Source organism: Scheffersomyces coipomensis (assembly GCF_036884675.1).
Source record: "Scheffersomyces coipomensis strain NRRL Y-17651 chromosome Unknown DFJ63scaffold_4, whole genome shotgun sequence".
NCBI lineage: Eukaryota > Fungi > Ascomycota > Pichiomycetes > Serinales > Debaryomycetaceae > Scheffersomyces > Scheffersomyces coipomensis.
This window is the reverse complement of record NW_027042895.1, coordinates 523,797-547,553: the sequence shown is the minus strand read 5'-3', so window position 1 is coordinate 547,553 and position 23,757 is coordinate 523,797. Positions and strand designations below refer to the sequence as shown.

The 23,757-nt window shown below is 30.9% G+C and overlaps 7 protein-coding genes and 2 non-coding genes across 9 annotated transcripts; 5 read left to right on the top strand and 4 right to left on the bottom strand. All coding sequences in view use genetic code 12, as the record gives it.

The window, feature by feature from the left end:
* Positions 1 to 416: 416 nt before the first annotated feature.
* Positions 417 to 4,379, top strand: DFJ63DRAFT_335581 (cell-wall agglutinin N-terminal ligand-sugar binding-domain-containing protein; the record flags this gene model as incomplete). The annotated part of the gene is made up of 1 exon (XM_064908231.1): positions 417 to 4,379. One exon carries the CDS (start codon positions 417 to 419, stop codon positions 4,377 to 4,379), a length of 3,963 nt encoding a protein of 1,320 aa, XP_064761598.1.
* Positions 4,380 to 5,480: 1,101 nt separating this feature from the next.
* MEP1 (ammonium permease) lies at positions 5,481 to 7,525 on the top strand. Its single transcript, XM_064903545.1, has one exon. It carries the CDS (start codon positions 5,816 to 5,818, stop codon positions 7,424 to 7,426), a length of 1,611 nt encoding a protein of 536 aa, XP_064761597.1. The 5' UTR covers positions 5,481 to 5,815; the 3' UTR covers positions 7,427 to 7,525.
* Positions 7,526 to 7,970: 445 nt separating this feature from the next.
* Positions 7,971 to 10,034, top strand: ILV2 (acetolactate synthase catalytic subunit; the record flags this gene model as incomplete). Its single annotated transcript, XM_064905026.1, has 1 exon — positions 7,971 to 10,034. One exon carries the CDS (start codon positions 7,971 to 7,973, stop codon positions 10,032 to 10,034), a length of 2,064 nt encoding a protein of 687 aa, XP_064761596.1.
* Positions 10,035 to 10,434: 400 nt separating this feature from the next.
* DFJ63DRAFT_t83 lies at positions 10,435 to 10,515 on the bottom strand. The gene has a single exon. It is a non-coding gene; the product is annotated as a tRNA-Lys (tRNA).
* Positions 10,516 to 11,421: 906 nt separating this feature from the next.
* Positions 11,422 to 11,502, bottom strand: DFJ63DRAFT_t82. The gene has a single exon. It is a non-coding gene; the product is annotated as a tRNA-Lys (tRNA).
* Positions 11,503 to 11,790: 288 nt separating this feature from the next.
* ZCF16 (Zcf16p) lies at positions 11,791 to 15,719 on the bottom strand. The gene has a single exon (XM_064907019.1). It carries the CDS (start codon positions 15,502 to 15,504, stop codon positions 11,941 to 11,943), a length of 3,564 nt encoding a protein of 1,187 aa, XP_064761595.1. The 5' UTR covers positions 15,505 to 15,719; the 3' UTR covers positions 11,791 to 11,940.
* Positions 15,720 to 17,075: 1,356 nt separating this feature from the next.
* On the bottom strand, positions 17,076 to 20,282 carry DFJ63DRAFT_313386 (uncharacterized protein; the record flags this gene model as incomplete). The annotated part of the gene is made up of 1 exon (XM_064906163.1): positions 17,076 to 20,282. One exon carries the CDS (start codon positions 20,280 to 20,282, stop codon positions 17,076 to 17,078), a length of 3,207 nt encoding a protein of 1,068 aa, XP_064761594.1.
* A 270-nt stretch (positions 20,283 to 20,552) lies between these two features.
* On the top strand, positions 20,553 to 21,742 carry DFJ63DRAFT_335575 (uncharacterized protein; the record flags this gene model as incomplete). Its single annotated transcript, XM_064908230.1, has 2 exons — positions 20,553 to 20,761; positions 21,571 to 21,742. The coding sequence occupies 2 exons, from the start codon at positions 20,553 to 20,555 to the stop codon at positions 21,740 to 21,742; spliced, it is 381 nt and encodes a 126-aa protein (XP_064761593.1).
* Positions 21,743 to 22,792: 1,050 nt separating this feature from the next.
* Positions 22,793 to 23,731, top strand: DFJ63DRAFT_313385 (uncharacterized protein; the record flags this gene model as incomplete). Its single annotated transcript, XM_064906162.1, has 1 exon — positions 22,793 to 23,731. The coding sequence occupies one exon, from the start codon at positions 22,793 to 22,795 to the stop codon at positions 23,729 to 23,731; it is 939 nt and encodes a 312-aa protein (XP_064761592.1).
* Positions 23,732 to 23,757: the final 26 nt, after the last annotated feature.

The window sequence follows — 23,757 nt, the reverse complement described above, 5'->3', positions numbered from 1 at the left end:
TGTGTTTCATCACGTATTGCTAGTAATGGGTGATGAAGTTCTGTCTTTTAAAGTTATATTTTTAAGGGCTTTGCAGGATGTCTGATGAAATAATTTACTGCCTCCATGCTTAATCATCTTGTCAACTATCCCTCTCCAATATAGATAGTAATTATTAACTATCATTTATTTCTTTTTCATTATTTCGAAACAACTTTAAAAAAATAATTATCTTTTTCATAGAAGCCTTTTCAAACTTAGCAATGACCAAAGCTTGACGTGATGTATATATATAGATGAAGACTATTCCTCATGTCTCGTCTCCTTCAAGGAGAATAGAAGTTATTTTATTCACTTTCGTTACTATTGATATTATCAAAAATCTTATCTACATACATATACATATATATACACAATCTTTCACAATCATAATTACAATGTTAAAATTGCAGATCTTTACATTGTTAGTATTAACTATACAATTAACGTTTGCTGCTACTATTGATAATGTTTTCCAATCTTTAAGTATCTCAAATATAACTAATAATGAAATAAGAACTGCCACATTGACATGGACTTTAGATCCAAGTTCAGATTCTGCTGGTGATACCTTCACTTTAAATATGCCAAATGTTTTCTTTGTTAGTACTGGTTCAACCGATATTACTTTAACTGCTGATGGTCAAACATTTGCTACATGTGTTTCTACAGATGGTTCATTCCAAGTTGACTTTTCAACTTTACAATGTACCCTTACTGATGCTATTTCATCATATACTGATGCTGATATATCAGGTTCAGTTTCATTTGGATTTGTTTTTAATTTAGGGGGTTCAACTTTCGAAGCTGATATCCAAAGTGCAAATGTTTTCGTTGAAGGTGCTAATACAGTTAATTGGAGTGGACTAACTACCACAACTCTCATTACTGATGTTGCATGGACTTTACAATCTGATCCTCTTGCTCTTGCATATTTCATAAATGCTCCTCCCGGTTTGGCTCAAGTTTATTTTTTAACTGGTGTTTGTCCAGGTGGTATTACAAGTGGTAGAGTAATTGCTCAAAGTGTTGATCCAATCATTTGTAATCAATTTAGTGCTGCTGCTTCGAATCAATTAAATGATTTTAGTTTCCCTCAATCTTACATTAATGTTGATGGAACAAGTACTTGTACAAGCAATAGTGTTGAAGTGAGTTTTGGTGCTATCCCTGATGGTTATCAAGTTTTCCTTCAAGGTCTTCAACCATTTGTATCCAATCAAGTAACTTATAGTTTGGGTTATATAATAAATTGCGCTGATGGTTCAACTATTCAATCAGGTTCCACTGTCACTGCCGAATTTCTTAATGGTACTACTGATTCCACTGGTGATATTGTTGACATAGTTGTTACAACATCTACTTGGACTGGTAGTTATACTCAACTTACTACTTTACCTTTATCTTCTGGACAATCAACTGGAACTATTATTGTACAAGTTCCAGAAAGTACATTACCTACAACTACTATTACTTCTCCTTGGACTGGTTCTTACACCACCACCTTCACATTACCAACCGGTTCAGATGCAACCATTGTAACTGAAGAAGTGAATACTCCAACCACTCCATTGTCCACTACAACTGTCACTTCTCCTTGGACTGGTTCGTACACAACAACATTTACGTTACCAACTGGTTCAGATGCTACCATTGTCACAGAAGAGGTTAACACTCCTACTACTCCAATTTCAACTACTACAGTCACTTCTCCATGGACTGGTTCTTATACTACTACCTTTACTTTACCAACTGGTTCAGATGCTACCATTGTTACCGAGGAAGTTAATACTCCAACCACTCCAATTTCAACTACTACTGTTACTTCTCCATGGACCGGTTCTTATACTACTACCTTTACTTTACCAACTGGTTCAGATGCTACCATTGTTACCGAGGAAGTTAATACTCCAACCACTCCATTGCCAACAACCACTATAACTACCCAATGGACTGGTTCTTACACAACTACATTTACGTTGTCTACCGCTTCTGATGCCACCGAAGTAACTGTTGAAGTTAATACTCCAATTTCATCTTCAACTTTACCTTATTACCCAACTACTCCACTCACGAGTTTAATGACTACTACAACTACCTTCACCACACAATGGACTGGATCTTACACTAATACCACTACTTTACCAATAGGCTTTGATTCAACTATCGAAACTATTGAAATTGAGACTCCTGAAGCTTCTGATCCAGAAATCACCATTACTACATTTACAACTGAATGGACTGGGTCTTATACTTATACCACTACTTTACCAATCGGATCTGATACCACTATTGAAACTGTTGAAATTGAAACTCCAGTAGCTTCTGATCCTGAAATTACTACTACTACTTTCACAACTGAATGGACAGGTACTTATACCCTTACTACTACTTTACCAATCGGATCTGATACCACTATTGAAACTGTTGAAATTGAAACTCCTGAAGACCCAGAAATTACTACTACTACTTTCACCACTGAATGGACTGGATCATACACTTATATTACTACTTTACCAATCGGATCTGATACCACTATTGAAACTGTTGAAATTGAAACTCCAGAAGATATTACCACTACTACCTTTACAACTGAATGGACTGGATCATATACTTACACTACTACTTTACCGATTGGGTCCGATTCTAGCATTGAAACTGTCGAAATTGAAACTCCAGTAGCTTCTGATCCAGAAATCACCACCACTACTTTCACAACTGAATGGACAGGTACTTATACCCTTACTACTACTTTACCAATCGGATCTGATACCACTATTGAAACTGTTGAAATTGAAACTCCTGAAGACACAGAAATTACTACTACTACTTTCACCACTGAATGGACTGGATCATACACTTATACAACCACCTTACCAATTGGTTCTGACTCTAGTATTGAAACTGTTGAAATTGAAACTCCTGAAGACCCAGAAATTACTACTACTACTTTCACCACTGAATGGACTGGATCATACACTTATATTACTACTTTACCAATCGGATCTGATACCACTATTGAAACTGTTGAAATTGAAACTCCAGAAGATATTGAAACTACTACTTTTACAACTGAATGGACTGGATCATATACTTATACAACCACCTTACCAATTGGATCTGACTCTAGTATTGAAACTGTTGAGATTGAAACACCATTAGTTACTGAAACTGAAGTTATTACTACTACTACATTTACAACTGAATGGACTGGTTCTTACACTTTAACTACTACTTTACCAATGGGTCCAGATGATACTGTTGAAACAATTGAAATTGAAACTCCAGCCGATATTGAAACTGTTACTATTACCACTGGTTGGACTGGTAGTTATACTTACACTACTACTTTACCTATGGGACCAGATGCTACTATTGAAACCATTGAAGTTGAAACTCCTTTAGTTACTGAAACAGAAACTATCACCACTACTACATTTACAACTGAATGGACTGGTTCTTACACTTTAACTACTACTTTACCAATGGGTCCAGATGATACTGTTGAAACAATTGAAGTTGAAACTCCAGCCGATATTGAAACTGTTACTATTACCACTGGTTGGACTGGTAGTTATACTTACACTACTACTTTACCTATGGGACCAGATGCTACTATTGAAACCATTGAAATTGAAACTCCCGTTAATGATCCAACTTACTTACAATCTGTTGATCCAACATCCATTGATCCACCAGCTTCTGATCCTCCAGCCATAATTACTACTATTACTGTTGATCCAACTATTACCTTCACAACCACTGATTGTCCAATTACTAGACCTATTTCCGAAGGACCAGCAAGTACTGTTGTTGAAGTTCAAGAATCTACATTTACATCCACTAGTGCTAATAATGTGATTGTTACTAGTATTATTACTAGAACTCAGACTGTGGTATATTGTCCAACTGGTGAAGGTACTGCTGATATTACTGCTACTACTACTAATTTAGTAACTCCAACTGAAACTAATATTCAACCTGAAATTAATAATTCGGTTGTTCCAGAGATTGAAACTGGTTCAACATCAGTTGCAGCCTATTCTCAACAACAACCAGAACAATCATCACCAATCGAAATCAGTTCACCAACTACTACATTTATTCCTGAAATGATTACTATAACTACTAGTGGTAGTGCAATAATTGAAACCGAATCGGCTCCATCATTGGCTTCTAGTCCTGTTGAAAGTTATACTTCAACATCATCATCCATTACATCATCATCATCATCATCATCATCATCATCCATTGAACCAACTGCCCTTGCTTATGAAGGTAGTGGTAATAGTTTAAGATATGGTAAGAGTAGATTATTAATGATATTATTCTTTATCATACTGCCATTGCTTGCTTTTTAATCAAAAAAAGAATCCTCATTTATTTAATTTATAGAGAGAAACCCCCTTTTTAGATTTATAGATCGATCGATCATTTGATCTATATAGATTTTTATTCTTTTACTTCTTTATTTTAGTTTATTCTAGTTAATTATTATATTATTGCTCATAAAAATTGGTTAAGTAACTTAGGAAACAGGCCCGGTAACCGCCTTCCTTATTGCTCCTCCTCCTTTACCTCCTCTCTTTTTTTTCTTTTTTTTTTACACTAAAATGCCCCAAGAAAAAAACCGAAAATTTTAATTTACCGTGTCACGTGCACGGCATCTTTCAAATTTGATTGGATTGAGATTAAAGAGTTAAAATTAAATGACTAATAAGCAATTTGGTCTATATATTGACATGCCAAGACCAGATGCAGGACACAGCGGCGGTTTCCTTGGTATATACAGGTATCAAATAATTATTAATCAAAGTAATTAAATTAATCAAATCAATGGTTAATAGGGAACTATTGAAATAGAAATAGAAATAGAATTAAACATGGAAATCAAACTTGCAACAGTTACCCCTTGACGCATGGAATCACTGACAACGAACCCCATCGAATAAAAATAAATCAAAAAAAGCAATTGAACAGAACTAGTACTGAGTTTAACCTAGACATAGATAAGTATAGATAAACCAACTACGATAGATAGATAGATAAAGATAAAGAGTTTTACTCTCATTGGATGATGAAAGTATATTTCCCACAAGCTAACGCTAATTTGTTTCTTTTTTTGCGTCTTTTTGCTCTTTTTTTTTTTTTTTTTTCTTTTTTATTTTTTTAGGGAGAGGCTCATGCTTTTTTTTCAATCACTCATCCATCGCACAATAATAATATTTTATACCGTCATAAGGTTGTAATTGCATAATGCTTAGCCATATGATAATAGAAAACTGATTGAGTTTAACCAAATTTCATGACTTGATAATAATAAGATCAAGAAAAAAATATTTCAAAATCAGTTTAAAAAAGAAATCCAAAATAAAATAAAACAAAAGAAAAGAAACGATTACGTTAATCAAAATATTTCTATTTGTTAGTGGCCTATTTTGTGATTTAAAAGAGTCAAAACTTGGTACGCTAAAAAAGTCTAATGCTTAACTATGTATTTTTAATTAACTAATTCATATAATATATATACAATGACTATTCTTTTAAAAAATTTAATCACTTTTTGTTTTTCTTCAATTCTATACTTATTTATATACTTTCATCTATTCAATTCCATATTATTTTATTCATTCCTTGTTTTTGCTTTTAACATCAACAACTACATTGCTTTACTTGCGCTTACTCAAACTACAAACTTTTGTATTTTGCGCAATCATTTTTTATACTGCAAAAATAACATTCATTTTGTATATATCATAAATTTCAACCATCATATTCTACTACATTTATTATCAACATGAGTTCAGAAAGAGTGATACTAACGAGAAGACAAGTATTCACCGAAAATCAAAATTATAATGACAGTTATATATTAGCATTCACCGTGGCTTCTTCCATCATTTGGATTATGGTACCCGGTTTAGGATTTTTATATTCAGGGTTAGCCCGAAGAAAATCTGCTTTATCTCTTATTTGGATATGTATCATGTCTTCATTCATTGGAGTTTTCCAATGGTATTTCTGGGGTTATTCCTTGGCTTTTTCAGATACCGCTACTAATGGGTTTATTGGTAATTTACATTTTTTTGGTTTCCAAAATTTATTAGGAGCTTCTGAAGGTGAAGATTATCCTCAAATTGCTTTTGCTCTTTTTCAAATGCAATTCTTATTAGTTACATTGGCTATTTTAGCTGGTGCTTGTGTGGCTGAAAGAGGTCGTTTCTTACCATCCATGATATTTTTATTTGCTTGGGCAACAGTTGTATATTGTCCTGTGGTTTATTGGGTATGGGGTGGAGGTTGGGCTATGACCTTTAAATCAGGAGTATTGGATTATGCCGGTGGAGGTCCTGTTGAAATCTTGAGTGGTGTTCTGGCTTTTGTTTATAGTGCATTTTTGGGTCGTAGAAATGAAACTTTAATGATTAATTATAGACCTCATAATATTTCAACTATATTTTTAGGTACATGTTTACTTTATCTTGGTTGGTTATTTTTCAATGGATTTTCATGTGCTAATGCATCTATTAAAGTTCCTTATTCAATGATGAATACTCATTTAAGTGGAGCATTTGGAGCAATTTCTTGGTGTTTATTAGATTTCAGATTGGAAAATAAATGGTCAATGGTTGCTGTTTGTTCTGGTTGTATTTCTGGTTTAGTGGCTGCAACTCCATCTTCAGGTATGATTCCATTATGGGCTTCAGTAATATTAGGAATTGTATCCGGAATTGTTTGTAATTTATCAACCAAAATAAAATATCTTTGTAAAGTTGATGATTCTCTTGATGTGTTAGCTGAGCATGGAATCGCCGGAGTTATTGGATTATTATTTAATGCTTTATTTGGAAGTTCAACTGTTATTGGTTATGATGGAGTTACTGATCATGAAGGTGGTTGGTTAGATCAGAATTGGAAACAATTATATATTCAAATTGCTTATATTTTAGCCACCACTCTTTATAGTGCTGTGGTTACTGCTATACTTTGTTTTATCATTAATAAGATTCCCGGATTACATTTAAGAATTGATTATAATGGAGAAGAAGCTGGGGTTGATGAAGATCAAATTGGAGAATTTGCGTATGATTATGTTGAAGTTCGTAGAGATTTCCTTGATTGGGCTCCACCAACAGTTGCTCATTCCAGAGCTCAAAGTTATACAGCTGCTGATTCTGATGGTGATAAAACTACAACTACCAATAATCATTTACTTTCTCCATCCACTCATACTATTGGAGGTAAATCCTCCTATTATAATAATGCATCAGGGTCTGAAAATGAAAATGAAAATGAAAAGAAAAGGTCTCAAAAGACTGATAATGATAATGATTACGAATATGGTGAAGAAGATGTAGAAGAAGGAGTGGTTCAACCTGTGGTTTCAGTTTCCAAAAAGACTGTTTGAATACTGGTATGACCATTTCCTATACTATCTTTACTTACATATATAAACTTGTATATATAATAGTTAGCACATACATATATATATATATACACACACATTTTCTAGAAGATAAACAAAACATTTAAAATTTTTCTATAAAATATTAATCGTCAAATGTGCCATGATATCATTAAACAATATCATATCTGGCCCAACTGATGATGCAAATATCATATCTATTACTGCTAAAAAAAATTTCTTATATCTGTAATCACATGATCTCACCCATCACTCAAAAAGGACAAAAATCATTTTTTGAAACTCGTCCCGCTCGAGCGAAAAAATTCCGGTTACGCAGACCTGGTAAAAAAAATTTAACCCACATTCTACCCTAAGAGTGAAAAATTGAAAAAAAAAATCAGAGAATTGACTCATAAAGGTTTTTCAAAATTAATATATTTACAAATCGTATAATTCAAGTTTATATATTCCTAGTTCTTTTAAAGTTCATATACTTGATCTGGTTCAGTTCGAATAAGATACGAAGAATATACTACTGTGCAAAATGCTTAGTCAGAATATAAGAACAGCTAGTTGTTGTCGTCGTCAATCAACCAAGTTGATGATGATGAAAATTCAAATGAGATCCATTACCAAAACAAACTTACAAAATGCTACTATGACTTCAACTTCGAGACCTAGTCCTTCTCCTGCCTTCAATGCTGCTGCTGCTGATATCAGCAAACAACATCCAACTTCAAGATCATCTACCAATACTTATCCATCTATAAATAATCATCACAATACTGAAGTTTTAATGGATGATTCATTCATTGGTCTTACTGGGGGGGAAATCTTTCATGAAATGATGTTAAGACATAATGTGGATACTGTGTTTGGTTATGCTGGTGGGGCTATCTTACCAGTGTTTGATGCCATTTATAATTCTGATAAATTTCAATTTGTTCTTCCAAGACATGAACAAGGTGCAGGTCATATGGCCGAAGGTTATGCTAAGGCTACTGGTAGACCTGGTGTTGTCCTTGTTACTTCGGGTCCAGGGGCCACTAATGTTATAACTCCTTTAGCTGATGCTCTTATGGATGGTGTCCCATTAGTTGTATTTTCTGGTCAAGTTCCAACCACTTCAATTGGTACTGATGCTTTCCAAGAAGCTGATGTTATTGGTATTTCAAGATCTTGTACTAAATGGAATGTTATGGTTAAAAATGTAGCTGAATTACCAAGAAGAATCAATGAAGCTTTTGAAATTGCTACTACTGGTAGACCAGGTCCAGTTTTAGTTGATTTACCAAAAGATGTTACTGCATCAATTTTAAGACATGCTATTCCAATAAATACCACTTTACCATCAAATGCTCTTAGTCAAATCACTAAAAAAGCTCAAAATGCTTTTATAAGTGAATCTATTAGAAGAGCTGCTAATTTATTAAATAAATCTAAAAAACCAATCATTTATGCTGGTGCCGGGATCTTAAATCATGAAGATGGTCCAAAAGTTTTAAAAGAATTAGCTGATAAATTAAACATACCGGTAACTACCACTATTCAAGGTTTAGGTACGTTTGATCAAAGAGATCCAAAATCTTTAGATATGTTAGGTATGCATGGTAATGGTGCTGCCAATACTGCTATACAACAAGCTGATTGTATTATTGCTCTTGGTGCTAGATTCGATGATAGAGTTACTGGTAACATTACTAAATTTGCTCCTGTTGCTAAATTAGCTGCTCAAGAAAATAGAGGTGGTATTATTCATTTTGAAATTAGTCCAAAAAATATAAATAAAATTGTTGAAGCTACTGAAGCTATTGAAGGTGATGTTACTGCCAATTTAAAAACTTTTATTCCTTTATTACATCCAGTTAAAGAAAGACCTCAATGGTTTGCTAAAATTAATGAATGGAAAGAAAAATTCCCATACGCTTATCAACTTGAAACTCCAGGTTCTTTAGTTAAACCTCAAACTTTAATTAGAGAAATCTCTGAACAAGCTTCAACTTATAATAAAGAAGTTCTTTATACCACTGGGGTTGGTCAACATCAAATGTGGGCTGCTCAACATATTACTTGGACTAAACCAAGAACTATGATTACTTCAGGTGGTTTAGGTACTATGGGTTTTGGTTTACCTGCTGCTATTGGTGCTCAAATTGCCAAGCCAGATGCCATTGTTATTGATATTGATGGTGATGCTTCATTCAATATGACTCTTATGGAATTATCATCTGCTGTTCAAGCCAATGCTCCAATTAAAGTATGTATTTTAAATAATGAAGAACAAGGTATGGTTACTCAATGGCAATCACTCTTTTATGAACATAGATATTCTCATACTCATCAATCTAATCCAAACTTCATGAAATTGGCTGAAGCTATGGGTGTTGAAGGTATTAAAATCTCAACTCAAGAAGAATTAAAAGAAGGTGTCAAGAAATTCTTAGATGCCAAGGGTCCAGTTTTATTAGAAGTTATTGTTGAAAAGAAAGTTCCTGTTTTACCAATGGTTCCAGGTGGTAAAGCTTTAGACGATTTCATCGTATTTGATGCTGAAGTTGAAAGACAACAAACCGAAATAAGAAAAGAAAGAACCGGTGGAAAACATTAGAATAGTATCACTTCATTGATAGATTGAATTCGATTCAATATTATTTATTTATTTATTCTAGTCCATTTCCATTGTATTCGGACTTTTCTTAATGGTTTTGCATTTTTGTTTTTGGGTTTTCAAAAATTTATGATTTTATAAGTACAATTTTTACACAAAAAGAAAGCAATAAACAAGTTTTGGTTCATTTATACTTGTTGAATGATGTTTAATTTTTGTATTTTTACTAGTTAGTTGTTTAAAGGCTTTTAAATGTTTGTATTTTCGTTTCCGCTTGACATTATATAAAAAATATATTGTAAATTATAGTATTTAGGTCGAATCATTTCCTTTGTAGATATATTGGTCTTGTCCTTATTTTAGGTGCAAAAAATATTTCTGAAAGAAAAATAAAAGAAACAGCCCAACGCGGGGGTCGAACCCGCAACCTTTTGATGTCTAACATAAGAGTCAAACGCTCTACCGATTGAGCTAGCCAGGCTATTTTTCTGACAACAAAATTTGCTGGGTTTTGGTGTTGTTTAAATAAGGTTCTTAATTTCCTATCGATTTTTTTCTATTTATGGCCCTAATTTAAAGATTTTTACTAATAAGTATGAGTTAGAGAATGATAAAGAGTACTGGATAAGATTTTTAGCTTAGTTAACCCCATACTTGGATATTTTTGTTAGAATGCTTTCTTGAGCGTGCTATCAACAAAATTACATGACCCTCAAGCATTTAACATCCTGTCTTTATATATATATAGTAAGGTCTAAACTATTATAGACAGTAATTAAGTAAACTAGGATAGGAGTTTAAAGAAGGAAATGCATCTTTCAACTAAAAAAGAATGAAGTCAAATTTTCGCAACCAAAAAAAAGTCTGATATCTTGAATGAGAAAGATATGAATTCCATCAAAATTCATTACAGCACAAGACACGACTATCGTTACCATAGTAGTTGTGCTGCATGATGGTCCAATATAATAATAATTCTCTAAATCGTATGCTTGGATACTTAAAAGAGATGTATAGTGTTAACATCTAACAATAATATTATCAAAGGTAGCGCGAACGGAAGACATTCAGAAGCTACTTATTTCAAATGACAAGATCCGTGAGATATTTACCTGCATTTCATTAACCATTATCATGTATAGTTATCCGTGTAGTCTTATAACTATACATCAACGGACTACTCAAAAATGTGGTATCAAGGTAATTAAAGTCAACATCTCATTTATGGGTATCGCACAACAACTTAAAAAGAAGAAAACTAATAACTGTGATATTCTAAACCCCTTACATCAAACAGATGTGATCCAAACTAAAAAATTTTGAGTTGTAGTTTAGCCTCAGCTTATTCATCAATTCAAAAAGAAGAATGATAATCCAAAAAAATATCAGCCCAACGCGGGGGTCGAACCCGCAACCTTTTGATATCTAACTTAAGAGTCAAACGCTCTACCGATTGAGCTAGCCAGGCCAATTTTATTTTCAAGAAAATTTTGTGGTTTATGCAGTATTTCAAATGACTAAAATTGAAAAATTCATTTTTTGAAATTTTTCAATGAAAACTGACTAATTAAGGAGTTTATTCTCTTATTCAGCTTGTTCTTCATATATTCATTCATTTTGAAGTTTGGATCTGTTGTGTGTGCGGAGTTATCGCCTAGTTTAATTTTGGATTTTGGTTGCAAAATTGACGAAAATGTTTAACCAAAACAACGGTGAGAAAAACTTTTTGAATTAAATACTGACTGATTTAATAAAAGTGTATTAATATATATTAATAAATAAATAAATAAATAAATAAATAATTGCATATGATACATAAGTACACAGTTTAGAGATATATATACTTAAAATAAATAAATAGGATGGAAAATGTTCGACAATCCGTCTTTAAAAACATCCAAAAAGATCAACTGTTTGGATTACTATTGTTCCAATTAGGATTATTTTGAGGGTATAATTTACTTTGACTTCCATGTCTTAAACTCATTAAATCATTAATCACCAACTTTTCCTTTTTTGATAATTCTTCATCTTGAGGAGTTAATGAGCTTTGTATACTATGCGAAGCTGTTCCACTTGCATCAAAAAAGTCGAATTTTGATAATGACGGTACTTTACTGAATGAACCGAAAGATGATGGAGTATAGAAATTGTTAAGATGATTCTCCGCATTAGGATTAGTGTGAGAAGATGGGTTTACGGTTTGAGAATGTGAACTTTGATTTGTCGATTTCGAGTCAATGGACGATGGTGTATTTTCCTGTTTATGGTGAAATTGTTGTTGTTGCTGCTGTTGATCAAGTTTGTTTGATGAAGAATTATCAATATTAACTGATTTATCTTTAACTCTAACTATTTGATCAAGAATACTGTTACTCCTATACTTTATGAATTTTAAAATCTTTAAATATTTCAAATCTTCATCCATTTCTTCATCATCCCAATCAATTTGATTATAATAATCAAGAACAGTATCATCGTCATCATCACTATCATCATCATTGTTAGCTTGTGCTTTTAAAATTTCATCTTTTAATTCATCATTCATCAACTTTTGATATAATTTATCCTCCTTGACCTTTTTAGAGTCCTTTTTATTAACTCCAACTTTATAATTTATAAATACTTTTATGAATAAATCCACAGATCTATTTAATAATTGAATGGTATCACCAATCAAGGCAATTTCTTTACGTTTAAGGAATTTCAATTGACAGATTAAAAGATATAACATTTGTAAGATCATTGATTTCTTTAAATTAATAATTGTCATGGATAATCCATTTAACATTGAATTAAATGGTGAAAGATGAATCTCCTTCGTTAAACGTTTGGTTATATTTTGATTTGTTGAATTTGAATGTCTTCTTCTTTTAACGGAAAAGTCATTAATGACAAATCCATCTTCATCAACATCTAATCCTAAACTTTCCATCACTATATTATTAGCATTGGTGGGTTTAGGATCAACTTTAACTTCCATGGCTTTACTAATATGATCGAATATAAGTAAGAAATAATTCAATACTTCTCTACTAATCTTTGAGATTTCGACATAGTAAATATATTTTAATTCACGATCAACGATGAAATTTAAATAATTCATGGATCTAATTAAACTATAATGAAAGTTTAATTGAATTTTGATTAATTGAGATGCAGTATGAACATCAGGTAATCCAGTAGAATAAAAATTAATCAAACCATCTTGAGTGATACCTGTACCTAAGTTTGAAGAATCTTTTAAATCATGATATAAATCATTTGAAGTTATATTTAAAATATTTGGTAATCCCATTTCTTGTTGTAAAGGTAAAAGGTTTAAGAATTTTGATTTTAAAGAATTTCTCCAATTTGATAAATTTTTATCAATGGTTAAAAATTGACTAAAATTATAATTTAAATTCCCATCATTCCCTTCACCATCATCTTCTTTTAAAATCCAATCGAGATGTTGACGATGAGGATTTGGATGAGAAGAATTTTGATCTTTCTTTTTTGATTTTTTAAGATATTCATAATAATTAGGTGAAAATGATGAAGGAATAATTATATTGGTTAAATTTAAAAATTCAATACTGGGCTTTAATAATGTTGTAAATAAATTATTATCATTATTATCATCTTCTAATAAAGTAGATAATTTTTCTGGTGTTAATTGGAAATAACGATCTATAGTGACAGGATTTATAACGGTAGTATTTAAACTTGGTTTGAACCCAAATTTTAAGTTAAAACATTTAAGTAATACTTTAAAGACCCAAAAGATTTTAACTCTATTTCTTCTTTGAAGTAAACTTAATGATAAATCATTAAAGAATAAATTCTTTGAATTTAAATTGATTCCTAATATACCAATAAATGAATTGATTAAAGATGATAAAATTAAAGATTTTTCTTTATTATTAGTCAACAATGAATAATATAAAAATAATTCATAAGTTTGTAATTGATTCACAGATACATGGAAATTATTAAAATATGGTAAGAAATCATATACTGATTTTATGATGGAATTATTATCTCTTGAATTCGAAGATGATTTTCTATTATTAAAGGAATAATTTGGATCGGTATGATTTAATAATAAATTCAAATTTATAGTGGGGTTATTAATCATGATCATGGCATAGATTTGAATGATAATCATAAGATATTCATTAACGATTTGATAATCATTATTACTAGAAAGATTGAACCCATTTATGGTTGAATCATCATAAGTGAAAATAAATGGATACATGGTATGAAAAGCTTCATAATATTCCATGAATTGTTTATAATCAAAGATTGGAATAAAGATATTATAATTTAAAAAGTATTGAATGATTTGATTATCTAATTCCTTTTTATTATTAAAGATTTTTTTAAAGTTATTGATTAATTTTATAAATAAATCATAAATATCCATGGGTAATTGATTATTAACTAATAAATGATCAATTTCAGTAGGGTTTGGGGGTGCCAAAGGATTTGAAGCATGAGAAGATAATGAATGATTTCCAGTCAAAGGATTATAAATGACATCCAAATCTTTATTATGAAGTTGATTATAAATATGATAAGAAGGATGATATAGATAGCTATCTGGATCATTTAATAAGAAATTATGAGAATTAGTGATTTTCAAAAATGGTAAATTTAAGTTGATTAATAAATGATTGAATTGAGATTCGAAATTGATATTATCATTACCAATTATAATACCTTTTGAATCAAGATTAAATATTTGATCAATAGGATTATTAATTTGAACAGTTTGATGAGTAGATTGATTAGTTAATAGTACTTTATTATTTGAAGTTATTACATTGGGAGTTGACATCACAGTATTATCCAAAGATAATGATGCAGGGGTTGAACTTATAGTATCGAGATTGGCATTGATACTAGTGTTACTACTACCCGCAGCACCTCCACCAAGAGCAGTTGCAGAAGAACCAGAACCAGACCCTTCAATACTATATTTCAACTTTAATAACCGATTCTCTTCTTCTAACTCTTTTAATTTACGTTCTAAATTTTCGGTATAACCTTTGGGAAATGCTCTTCTAGTTAATTTATCACTTGTTTTACAATCAAAACTTACTTTTTTACAATTATGACAAGGGTATTGACCATCACATTTGATTTTCTTTATTCGACATCGATCACAAGCTTGAGATACACGAATCCCTGAAGTGGTTGAGATTAATTTGAAGTTGGATACTGATTTATCTTGTTTATGATCTTTATGATGTTTATGTTTTTTATTGGATGATGAAGATGGTTGATCTTCTTCATCACTACTTAGCAGGAGATTAAGGTCATTAGCACCTTGTTCATGTTTGAGATGATCTTGTATTGATATTGATGATGATCCTAATTGAGACTGTGGTAAGTGTTGTTGTTGTTGTTGTTGTTGTTGTTGTTGTTGTTGAGATAGGAGGTGATCCGTCAAATGGTTCTTATTCCCCGTTGTTGTTTTCATGATTGATTGATCCGCCTTCTCTGTGATAGCTCAATCGCTCAATTGATGGCTTGATCGGTGGCTTGATGGATCGATTGATTGATTGATTGATTGATTGGGTAACTTCAAACTTGGGCTGTAAAAATTTCACAACAATCAAATCAAACAAATTAGAAATGTCTGACTGTAAATAAAGTCAGACAGACAAAAAACTATTTCGGATGACAGGATTTTTTTTAATTTTTTTAATTTTTTTAATTTGATAATTTCCCCAGACTTCTCGGTTAAAAGGAGATCATCATCCGGCAGCACACTACACTTAACTAACAGTGAGACAGAACCCCCTATTCGGTACCGAACAAATAATAAATTCCTCCTCGCTATTTAGTGTATACCATTAATTAGCCATTAACTATATTATATAGTACTAAACTTTAGTTTTATTTTACAATCACATTCGTATCTATTAGTCATAACTAGTTATAAAAGTGTATCATATACTCAATATAATTTAAACTTCAAATATTTATGGATTGTCCATTTTAAGGAACTCTATTATATTTGAGTAATATACTGCGGCATGGATCAAGGTCAAGGCTTGGTACTTTTTTTGTGGAGTAAATGACGTGTGACGTATAAACTGTACTGAACCACCCATAAATTTCACCCTAACTGCAAATAATCTACTATATACTATAACTTAACGTGACTTGTACATATAAGCATCAACATCCAAGCATACATACATACCATCATTCATTCATTCATTCATTCATTCATTCATATAGCATTACCTGTTTTTATTTTCTTACTTTACTACAGTACTGCAAAAAATATTTTACAACAAAACAATAATAAATAATTACTCCAAAATAAAAGTCTCCACCCCGCAAAACTCATTCACCATAACAACAATGATCAACTTTGTTCACTTAACCTTAATTACGTGGGATGCCATACTTTTCCTATCGTAATGACATTTTGATTATCTGTTGAAATTTTAATCTTTGTGATATCTCTTCATTCTATCTACTAAATATGGTTTAGTATAAATTTATATCAAATTTCCCCTTTTTTTAGATTCTCTTCTTTTTCAATTATAATTTATATTAAACTATACTATACTACAACTAATCAATCTTCAATCTAAAATGCCTTACAATTTCTTTTCCTCATCTGCTACTCCTTCAGTCTCTGGTGAACCAGAAACTATTCAAATCACTGAATCAGAAAATAAATCTGAATTAAACCCCTCTTCATCATCATCAACTGAAACTACAGAAGACTCAAATAACGTCCACGCCATTAATCCTTCCTTAAACAATTTAATTAAAGAAGAAAAGTATTATAGATCATCTGATAATTTAGTGGTTGGCTTATAAACGTACCACCACAGTTCAATTATTTTTCTTTAAAAATATTTTTGGGGTTTTTTTGCTACCATCTGAGTAGAATAGGTTTGGCCTCTACTCACAGGTTTATATATATATACAAATGGTGATGTTATCTATTAGGTATATTTTTTCAATTCTATATTTGGTTTACGATTTAATGAATATAAGATTTATAACGATTTAAATAAATTCTAAAATTTATACTTGTAAATTCTTTAAAAACATCTTTTGCAATATCGGTATGTGTCGCTTCAAGTTTTGTGGACTCTCATGATCCCATTCAATGGAATCAAGTATCTCTTGTATCTTAATCTCAGTATCAACATCATTATCATTCATATACTGATTAATTTCAAATAATATCTCTTCACCAATAATTTTCCTAATCTTTGGGATCCTATGTTGACAACTTATCCATATTAATCGATTCATAATCTTGATCTTTAACTCATTAGAAGTATTGTGTTGTAAAATATATTGAAATATATTAGCAGATATCTGTATTCGATTAATATTAGTAGTATTAATATGTAAATTATAACATCCAATGAATAATTTTTCAAATTTAAACTTGGAGGGAAATTGATAATTACTTTCAAATAACCTTTGGAATACATTAACTATCATAACTTGTCCTTTCAAATGTCTTTCATCAGATGTTTTGTATTGCTTTAATAAGTTGTTGAGATATATATCAAGAATCTCATCTTGATCCAACTCATCTAATGATTGCAAAAATTTCAAAAATTCTATAAATGATTTATGAGTAATTGCCTTATTAGCAACCATGGCTCCAATTGTAAATGACATACCAATTAAAAATTGCTCTACCAAGTCCGATTTGTCACATTTTAAAACGTTATCATTGAAAAATGTGAATAAAGTTGCAAAATATGAACTTGATATATCACTAAAATCATCATCTATATAACTTACACTATTGATCCTTAACACCAATTTAAATGCTTTTACTCTAATCTTATCCATCAATTCACCAACTAGCCTTATGGCTTTTAACTCTACGCTATTGAATAACTCTGAAAAACGATCAAAATTCTGATCTATCAATATAAGAGCCCTCAATCTAATCTTTGAACCTACATCACCTTGGTTGGTGATGGTATAATCATCAAGTAAGTCGATCAATCTGACTAACAAATCATTATCTTGCTTGATTAAATCAAAGTTATGGGTTAAATTGGTTAATAAATTACTTCGGATATCACTATCAATCCGTTTATTTTCAATAATCCTCATCAATTCATCCAATTGATCAATTGTTAAACCATCATAACTGAAGATAACTTGGGATAAAATAAAATTGGAATTATTTATATAATGCAAGATGGTTTGAAAGACATTAGCGGGAATGTCTGTCTTTAAATTTTCAAAAAATATTTGGAATTGATATATATCACAACTATTAACTCTTGTTATTTCAAGTAATGTATCCCAATTATTGAATTCAAATTGTGATGATCTATTGGAAAATGTATTGACTAATTTCAAATATCCTTCCGCTCGTTCAGCATTATCGTGATGATGGTCAAATTTATAATTGTTATAAATTCCTTCAAGATATTCACTGTACTTATCATCATTTTCATCGGCAGCAATTTCACAAATAGTATATATGGAAGCCTTTTCTTCAATTAAACTCTTTATAACTTGTTCGGTAGTATATGATACAGGATTAATGCCGAACTCTATGCCACCATCCTTAGGTAAATCAATCACCTGTTTAAGAGAACGAGATAAGGATTTTCTCAATTTTAATGAATTATTGTCATCACATACCTTTTGTAGCAATATTTGAATAAACAAGTTCTTATTTAAATTTCCAATTATTATCAAAGGCTTAATTAATTCAAGAGGTCTATTAAAACTATTAAATATTTCAATAAATTTAATAATAAACTCTCCTCTTTCATTGGGATCTTGCAAATGAATAAACATATGTTGACCGAATCTACCTATGAATTCTTGTAATACTGCTAATCCACATTTTCTAACAATCAAATCAGAATCAAATATTATAACCTTGATTAGATCAAAAAGGACAATTTCTAAATATGTTCGATATTTATCGAATTGTTTGATTGTCAATGTTCGACAGATTGACCATAGAATAAAACAAGATGAATCACGTAATTGATTACCCAAAACAGTTTGAAATCGTCTTTGTTCAATAAACAATGTCCTATGGATAATCTTTAGAATCAATGGAACGAAGTCTAATGGTAAAGATTTATTTAATGAAATATAACCCAAAAACAACAAAATTGTATGGTATTTAGGGATTATTATCTTATCATCATTTATTTCTATTTCATCATTGGTTAGATCTACATCAAGTAAATCCAATACATGAATGATTAGTTGGTTTCGATAATTTAAGGCTCTCTTTGATAAACTAAGATTTATTTCTGAAAGTGATTTAGCAATCTCATACCGTAATTTCATATCTAATTTTTTATTCATTAATAAATTCATCACATCATTAATCAAGTTATTTATAATAAGTGAAATCTGTGAATAGTTTTCCCCAAATCTTATTGATAGTTTACTTAGAATCTTAATCAAAAATAATATATGATTGTTGTTTAAAGAATTGATATTCTTTTGTAAACAAAGTAAATCAAGGGAGATCAAGTCATATATAATCATTAAGTCATCATTAGAAAGAGTGGTTCTCTTTAAAATCTTGTTGATAGTAAGCAAATGACCTAATCTGATAGTTGAATCCAAGTTATTGGATTTCCACTCAAGGCCAACTTGTTCATATAAATAACTCTGCAAAAGCTCTGTTGAGTCTGATCTAGTCAACAATCGAGATAGTATAATCAGCGATACAATTTGATTCTTAGATGCGTTTGAATGTATTTTTAAATGTTCCAACCCAATTTGATAAAAACGATTCATTAACTTTGGATCAATATCATCCAATTTAAATGGAATTAAAACTAAATTTGACAACCATAGAAGGCATGTAAACATTTCATTATCCCCAATATTTCCATCACAATTCTCTATCATGTCAATCAAGGTATCTATAATATAAATATCAGATGAAAAGTAATTACTTATAAATTTGAAGCCTCTTATTTTACTAAAATTGTAAATGATCTCACATATACCACTCCTCAATGGGGTCAGAACCTTTAATGCAAGAAATAGGTTTGTTAAACATGGAATATAAAACCCCAATTGATTGTCTAATAGCTTTGGATTTGGTTCAGATTCATTAATTAATAACTTTAGTCTATTAAATATTGCTGTTGCCTTTTGTATTGAATGTTGATTTGAGACGATATTTGACAATTCGTCAATCAATCTGGAGATATCTTGATATATTATATCAAGCCTTCTGACCAACGCATCTGCTTGATATTCCTCATCATCCATACTACTCCTGTTTGCAAATGATTCAAAGTGTTTACGTTTGACTGCAATTTCTATAATAGTCGTTTATCGTTATACTATCAAAAAAAGTCGTGTGCTTTGGATACCATTTTTTTCTGTATACAAATTTTTTTCCAGTGGTGTCTGAAAATTAATACATAAAATTTTCAAATGCTTTAAATTGATTGCAAGAAAGTTTTATTGTTCAATAAGTTAGTCAACAACAATAAGAAGATGTTTTATAAGATAACACAAGTGAGGTCCATCATTGGAATGCCTCCAATTATAAGAAAGAATATAGCGGCTTTAGGTCTCAAGAGAAGAAATCAAGTTGTTTACCAAACTATATCAGCAGCTACTGCTATCAAGTTATCCAAGGTTAAAGAATTAATTAAAGTTGAACTTGTTGAAGAAAGACAAACCCCACAAGAGATCAACCAAGATAGAAAATTCAAACCAGGCTTTGAAATAGAAAAGGGAGAGTTATTTAATAAAACTTACCAATAGTGGGTTTAAAATACAAATATTGAATCTGACATACAAGATAGTGATTCAAAAGCTCACATAGCCAATCACACATGCTATTCCAACTGGTTGTTACTTTACACTTAAGTGTATGATGTTGCCTATTTGCTAATGAAGTTACTTTTGTCTCCAAGTTCTACGTGCATCCTTTCATTGTATTATACTTCTTCATATCCCTCAGTACCAGTCAATACTTTCAAGAGATCATTAATACATCTCCTTATAATATCTGATCTTTGATATTCTTATAGTTTGACTCGTCTGGGTGACTTCTCTGTACATATTCTAAAAATTTAAATTTCAACGGTTAATGCATATAATTTTAATATAATATTAAGATATTATAACGTCAACATCTGTAATGTCTCTAATGGTTCACATGCTTATGATATAGATTGTTTATAAGTATAGTAAATGACATGTAAAGCATAACATTCCATACTACAAAGCCAATAGCGATGATTGGTTAAATTAGATCTCTTTCACGTGACCAAATTTTTTGTTCCAAGATGGATGAAAAAAAAAATAACATCCAATCGATCAATATGGATAAACCTTGTCCTTTAATATCTAAGTATTCATATTTATTAAGCCTTGGTTTATCTTATTTCACAGAAGGAACTGAACCAGATTGTGTGTTAATCCATTATATCTGTTCCTATAATTTTATATTTATTCCAGTCCATTATATTGGTTCATTGTTCATATTTAAACTCCATAACTATTAATCAATAACCAAAATGTTTGCAATAAGGGCTACACAAAGAAATAGAGTGACTAATTCATTATTTACTTCCACATTTGCCATTTGTGTGTTGTTAGTTGGAGCAAATTCGGTATTACCTTGTCCCGTTGATAGTGTCCATGGTAATGAATCTGTGATCGATGAGAGATTGAAAAGACAACAACAGAAATTAAATGAAGATAAGACCATATAAAGTTACTAAAACCAGTAAACACATATCAATAACCCCAATATGCCATTTATGATTTCCAATATTTAGCTTATAACTTAACAAAGGTATTCATTACGGCTTTATTCCAGCACATATTCAAAACACACATTCTGCATTCTTATTTCAATTCATATTTTCCACACATTAATAGTTCATTCAAGCATATTAGAATGATTCATAACAGCTAACGATGCTGCTCACATATTTGAGAACTTAACCTTTCATTCAATGTTTGGATTAGTTCATTTTTGACGATTTTTTCATGTATATCACGCTTTTAATATTGATTCGGTGTACTCAATTAACTTGATATCGATCAATTTCTTGTATATTAGTATATAACATTTACATATGTAATACATAATCCACTTTCAGGCTTATAAACACACAACTTGTAGTTTGCAACTGAGTTTTGTAATTGACCAATCACGAAGCTTCAGAAGAAAATATGATGTAAGCAAAATGTCGCTATCATTTTAATGTCGTATCAAGACATTTGATCTACACCTGATACCACTTGGACCAATTCGTACTAATGATAGCATATTTCGAATTTTAACTATCATAACAGGTAGGTGAGTTATATTAAAGTTCTTAACATAAGTTTTTAGACAGATCCACTTTAACAAAAATCAATAAATAGTATAGGAACAATGTCCATAAGCAATGAGATAATTGTGCTTTCTAGTGCAATACTTTAACTTAGCCCTTTCTCCTATCCTATATAAGATTTTCCTCTAATAGGGATCAAACTAACCTAAAGATGCATACACCTTACTTCCATTCATTATTTAAAGCCATTGTAAGTTTAAGTAAAGAATATATTTAGAGTTGGTATTTAACTAACAATGGTCGCAAAAAGTTCGAATTTGCTACACATTAATTTGATTTCCTAATTGGGAACAGTTATAAACAAACTCAATTTAACAAAAATATTTAAAAATGCTTATCAAATCTATATATTACATGAAAAACCTTATGAACTGTCAGATTTTTGGTTACAGGGTGCTTCTTCAATAGACTGAGTTACCAATGACGACTTATAACATTCACCCTCAAGAGTCTCTTGACTATAACTTCCCATCCAAATATGAAATATCGAATTCTCATTTATTGATACCCAGAGATATTTTATTGCAAAAATATTTAAAATTAGATGATATTCCGAAACCAAGAGCTCCAATAGTGGTTCTGAAACCTTTAGGTCATGATGATAAATCTTTCAATTTGGTTGACCCTTTACAAGATTTGCTTAATGAACAAGCCTCATTTCTCAGTAGTTATAAACTTCAATTTCCTACAAAGACAGTGAAAAAGCAAGTCAAAATAAGATCGCTGAAAGCATCCAAGAAAGAGATCCCCACCACAAAGAATGAAAGAGGTGTCAAAAGATCTAGAGTACCCAGTGCTGAAGAACCAGCCAGAAGCAATGAAATTAGTCGTCAACAATCATCCTCAGTTCATAATACCCCCATTCCAAATAAAACTATATACTTTTCTCCTTCAGGTCCTTCTAAACAGACTTCAACTCCTGTTTCCGTATTAAAGGAAGTTCAACTAAACAATCAAAGATCAAATAAAAAGATTTTAAAATTCGATAAAGCTTTGGTATTAAATAAAGCGGATATTGTTCCACAGCCTCAAATTGAAAACCAACAATGTGAAGCTGATGATTCTGATTACGATCATTTAGCCTGTCATGCTGATAATATTTTACGTATGGCAGTAGATTCTACAATGTTAGGATCAACCTTAAATGGATCCTTTTCTTCCATGTCTTCAAATACATTTGCCAATGATTCAGTATTAGAAGTTGCTCATAAGCAAAAATACCCTGATTTTCTCACTGACGAAAATGATGCTGATTCTAGTGTATTAGAAGGATTAAAAGCAAAATGGCTTTCTAATTCATTATCTAGAGCAAAAGTTGAAATAAATGCCGACGACATAAATGCTGCCGTCAATGGTTAGTTTCATTTCTCTATTTATACCTATGT